At 43.3% G+C, this 5,087-nt stretch overlaps 1 protein-coding gene and 1 long non-coding RNA gene across 3 annotated transcripts in view; one reads left to right on the forward strand and one right to left on the reverse strand.

Annotated features, from left to right (window-relative positions):
* Positions 1-5,087, forward strand: part of LOC105502223 — a 13,204-nt gene that overhangs the window by 1,235 nt on the left and 6,882 nt on the right. The window lies entirely within an intron of this gene.
* The window catches only part of LEO1 (Leo1, Paf1/RNA polymerase II complex component, homolog (S. cerevisiae)), a 42,903-nt gene continuing 40,716 nt past the window's right edge, over positions 2,901-5,087 (reverse strand). For both annotated transcript variants that reach the window (XM_011928630.1, XM_011928629.1), the window contains one exon: positions 2,901-3,136. In XM_011928630.1, coding sequence (XP_011784020.1) covers positions 3,032-3,136 — 105 coding nt within the window. In that variant the 3' untranslated portion in view covers positions 2,901-3,031. The remainder of the gene's footprint in view (positions 3,137-5,087) is intronic.

The following is a 5,087-nucleotide window of genomic DNA, read 5'->3' on the forward strand; positions in this document are numbered from 1 at the left end:
AAAAAAAAAAAAAAAAAATTAATGAATAAATAAATGGGGGATGTAAGAGGTATCATCACCTCTGCTTCTTTCAAATGTTTGATGGTATCATTCATCTTTGCAATTCCCCCAAGCATGCAGTGTTGTTTTTGGTTTATTATCCTGATGAGAAAAATAAGTTCCAGGGGCTTCCACTTGGTCCTTTCTACTTTTTAATGGTGTTTCATGGATCAGTAGACAATGTGGGGAATTTCTCAGTTGACAAAATATACCTATTCCAATCATATATTTAAGAACTGGGGAAACCACAGGGTGGGTCAGTAAATCCGGAGGGCATACTGTGAGTTGAAATTGGGCTAAAACTCCATCTATCACCTGACCAGTGTCAGTCTCCACTTGGTATTTAGTGTAGTATTTGAGGTTCTAGGAGTGAGCATCAACTGAGCCAGTATCTAGTAATCCTCCAACTCTGGGTATTTCCTCTCCCCAGTTTGTAGTCTACTCTAGCAAAGGAGATAATCTGACTCATCATGATACCAATGGACACCATGGGCTACTACCATCCCCCTTCTCATTGGTGGGGAGCTCAGAACTGCACTCAAACCCAAACCAACCCCTAAACTCCATCTTTGAGGATTTGTTGCCTCGACCACCCAGTCAGGTTCTAGTCAGGGAACAAAACACACCAGTTGTCTGCACAGCTGTACCGACATAATTTAATATTCTAAAGTTGCAATTGGGTTTAAAGTTCTGGACTAGGTTACTGAAAGTATAAAAAGAGGAACTCTAAGGGTTCACAGAGGTAGCAGATGCAAAGAACAGCTTCCACCTGTGGAGCTGATAGGGAAAAGGGGGGACTATAAAAACTTAAAACACTTACATAGAGGGCCCCCTGGAGCTTAACTCATACCTGAGGAAAAGCTGCTGCCCAGCTGGTCCTGATGTCTCTCAGGGGGGAAAATGAAGCTGGCTCTGCAAGTGCTGGCAAAACTGCAAACTGGACTCCGCAGCTGCAGAAAGGCTCTGCCTCTGCTCAGGTGAAGTGTTGGTGGATCCTCTCAGAAAATGCAAGTCAACAGGAAGCCCCCAGAAAGTTCCATAAGCAAACAGGAAGGAGCAATCCCTTCTTAGTTCTCCAGGCTTCCAGTCTTCCTTTGGCGCCCCCTAACAGGGGGCAGCTGGCAAAGCTCAACTCTGGGTTGTGGACTCCTGGCCCCAGCACCTCCGTGCCAGGTACAGAAGAGTAGGTTTGGAGAAGAGACAAGAGCTTAGCAACTGACACAGGTGTCTACTGGTAACATGTTTAAAACAAACACACAAAATTGTGTTGCCTTGGAGAGAGTGGAGTCAGAATGAAGGCTCTTAAAAACCAGGTAGAGGGGTTTCCATTTGATAAGCCAGGAAATAGCTGGCACTGAAGATTTCTGAGTTAGGAAAGTGACATGATGATGACTTAGGCCTCCCCTCTCTTGATGTCACTTTTCTTTCTCTATAACCAGGCTTCAGGGTAAGCCTCCCACAACTGCCACTCCCAGTTTGGACTAATAGCACCAGGAAGAAAGATGAGTAAAAGTAGAGGCTATCAGTAAGTAAGATTAGTGTATGTAGTGTATGTAGGAGAGCTCCACAGAGAAGGCAAATATGTGTGTGGTGGATTTCAAACATACCTGCAGATTCTTTGCCATTCTTCCAATCAAGAGGAATCAAATTCCCCTCCCTTTGTATTTTTTGTTTTTTTAAGACAGAGTCTCACTGTGTCACCCAGGCTGGATGGAGTGCACTGGCAGGATCTCGACTCACTGCAACCTCTGCCTCCTGGGTTCAAACAATTCTCCTGCGTCAGCCTCCCAAGTAGCTAGGATTACAGCCATGTGCCACCATGCCCAGCTAATTTTGTATTTTTAGTAGAGACGGGGTTTCACCGTGTTAGCCAGGATGGTCTCAATATCCTGACCTCAGGTGATGCCTACCTCGGCATCCCAAAGTGCTAGGATTACCGGATAGCCACCGCGCCCAGCCCAGATCCCGTCTTTATTTAAAATTTTGACATTTTGTTCATCATGGATTTTTTTGACATTAATTTTGAATACAATTTTTAAAATTACATTACAACAATATTTGTCATGGTTATCATTGTGGATTGAATAGTGACCCACCCCCCACACCCCACTGAATCCATGTCTACCCACAACTTCAGTATGTGACCTTATTTGGAAATAGAGAATTTTGCACATGTAATTCATTAAGATGATATCACACCAGATTAGAGTTGGCCCTAAATCCAATGAATGATGTCCTTATGAACAGAGGGAGATCTGGAGATACTGAGACCCGGAACAGAGACACAAGGAAGGTCATGTGAAGACAGAGGCAGAGACTGAAGTCATACTGTCAAAAGCCACAGATTGCCAGGAACTACCAGAAACTGAGAGGCAAGGAAGGATCCCTGCCAAGAATCTTCAGAGGCAGCATGGCCCTCCCACAGCTTGATTTTAGACTCCAAGTCTCCAGAATTGTGAGAGAATCTCAGCCTGGCCAGAAGGCTTCTTTGTGGGGAATGAGAGGTAAGGGGGTTGAGAGAGCAGCAGGAATTCACTGAGACCTAAGACTTTGTGTAAAGCATTAACAAAATCAGTTTGCTTTGGGAAAAGTAGATTCTTTTTTTTTCTTTTTTTTTTTTTTTTTGGAGATACAGTCTTGCTCTATCGCCAGGCTGGAGTGCAGTGGCACGATCTCGGCTAACTGCAACCTCTGCCTCCCGGGTTCAAGCAATTCCCACCTCAGCGTCCCGAGTAGCTGGGACTACAGGCGCATGCCACCATGACCTTGTGATCCACCCGCCTTGGCCTTCCAAAGTGCTGGGATTACAGGCATGAGTCACCACACCTGGCCGGAAAAGTAGATTTCTTGAACACAGAGACTTGCTTTTAAATTGTTTTATTACAATTAAAATTACACAAAAGCAAATCGATTTGTTTCAATCAAAATAACTCATGTTTACATATTTATAACTGTACAATAAAATATATAAAATGTTTTCATATTTCATACTTCAATCATCTTCTTCTTCTTCTTCATCACTGATCACATACTTCTTATGCTTTTTATTTGCTTTATCATCATCTTCTGCTTTTCTCTTTCCAGAAGGTTCACCCTCCTAAACAGATACAATTTTTACAAATCTACAAGTCAATAAAGAACATTTTTAGGATGGTTTATCAAAAGTAGCTATGAGCTGAATGACCCTCTGACAGCTCAACGTAACTGTTCCTGCAGATTGTGAGGGAGATTGTGAGGTGTTTGCAACTGTGAGCTAATCTCTCACAGGGAAACCTTTGAACACAGAGCAGGATGTGCAGGAAACTGGAGACAGGATGTGCACAGAAGGGGCGGGGCTCTCCCAAAAGTTCTGCCTGTCTAACCACTGGTCCTGTCGGGATATTTTTACCATGATCAGGTAATTTCTCAAACTTTTTTTCTCTGCCTCCTCAGCATTTCACTTCTTTTCATTATCTAAAATTCAGTATTTTAAAGACTGTTGATTTAGTTTTTTTGGGAACAATTTGTTTCAATGCATTAAAAACATCATAAAGGTTTTTAAGAAAATATTTAATGACATTAAAGGGCATCTATACACAAGTTTCCTCTGTTTAAAATCATTGTGTACAAATGTTCTAACAAACATAATTTAGGAAGTTATCTAAAAAACATTTTTTACAAATAGAATTTGAACATGTCAGTATCTAAGTATCAAATACTGATTAAAATAAACTGACACTAAATGGGATGGGCCGGGCACGATGGCTCACGCCTGTAATCCTAGCACTTTGGGAGGCCAAAGGGAGTGGATCACCTGAGGTCAGGAGTTTGAGACCAGCCTGGCCAACATGGCAAAACTCCATTTCTACTAAAAATACAAAAATTAGCCAGGTGTGGTGGCACGCTCCTGTAATCCCCGCTACTCAAGAGACTAAGGCAGGAAAATCGCTTAAACCCAGGAGATAAAGGCTGCAGTAAGCTGAGATCGCGCCAATATACTCCAGCCTGGGCAACAGAGCAAGCAAGACTCTGTCTCAAAAATAAATAAAAATTAAAAATTAAATGGGATGAACAAACGGTTTGAAGGTTGAAGTTAGGGAAAGCCAGACATCTTGCTGCTGTGACCACAGGCTGCTAGATGTAGAATGCAACCTGGTATGCCCACTTTTTTCTGATGGTTTTCATGGCTGGCCCTCTGACAGACAAGATAGCATCTCACACTTGTTTTCTGCCTTGTTATCCCAAATACATTCCCACAGACCTGAAAGGCCACAGGAGAATTCAAAGGGGGGAAGTTATGAATCCACAGTAAGGGATTCAGAGAAGTCCTCCTCCATTTACTTCCCAGCTGGCAGCAGGGAAATTACCTAAACAGCAACACTGAAAGATAGATCCTGCCCCCAAGAAGGAACAAGAGTCCCTCCTCTCTACTCTACAGGCTACAGCAAACCCAAATACTTCTCTCCCAGCCCCACAGGCAAAGAGCACATTCAATCACACTACTTGTCTTTTAATTTTCAAAGGAAAAATCTTATCTTAAACATTTTACATGCAGTCACTATTTTATGGTAACCTTCCAAAAATGAGCCTTGATGTGTTTGTCTTTTCAGCTCTAAAATCCTTTAATGAGATGAAATTTGAATCACTAAAAGAACTAGCATAGTAATTCTAAAAGATGGTCCAGTCTGTCCTAAAGGTCCCTGGACGGCAGCAGCCAGGAGATGGCCAGGTCTCTCCCAAAGAAGTCTCACTGGCACCAGTCCTAATCCATCCTCTGGAGTGAGAAGCTGTGAAATTCTGCTTTAGAAAGCCTGCCAAGGACTGGCTGGGCGCGATGGCTCATGCCTGTAATCCCAGCACTTTGGGAGGCTGAGACTGGCGGATCACGAGGTCAGGAGTTTGAAAGCAGCCTGACCAAGATGGTGAAACCCCGTCTGTATGAAAAATTCAAAAAATTAGCCAGATGTGGTGGCACATGCCTGCAGTCCCAGCTACTCAGGAGGCTGAGGCAGGAGAATCACTTGAACCTGGGAGGTGGAGGTTGCAGTGAGCTCAGATCCGGCCACTGC

The sequence above is a fragment of the Colobus angolensis genome, unplaced genomic scaffold (assembly GCF_000951035.1).
Source record: "Colobus angolensis palliatus isolate OR3802 unplaced genomic scaffold, Cang.pa_1.0 Scaffold78, whole genome shotgun sequence".
Taxonomy (NCBI): Eukaryota; Metazoa; Chordata; class Mammalia; order Primates; family Cercopithecidae; genus Colobus; species Colobus angolensis.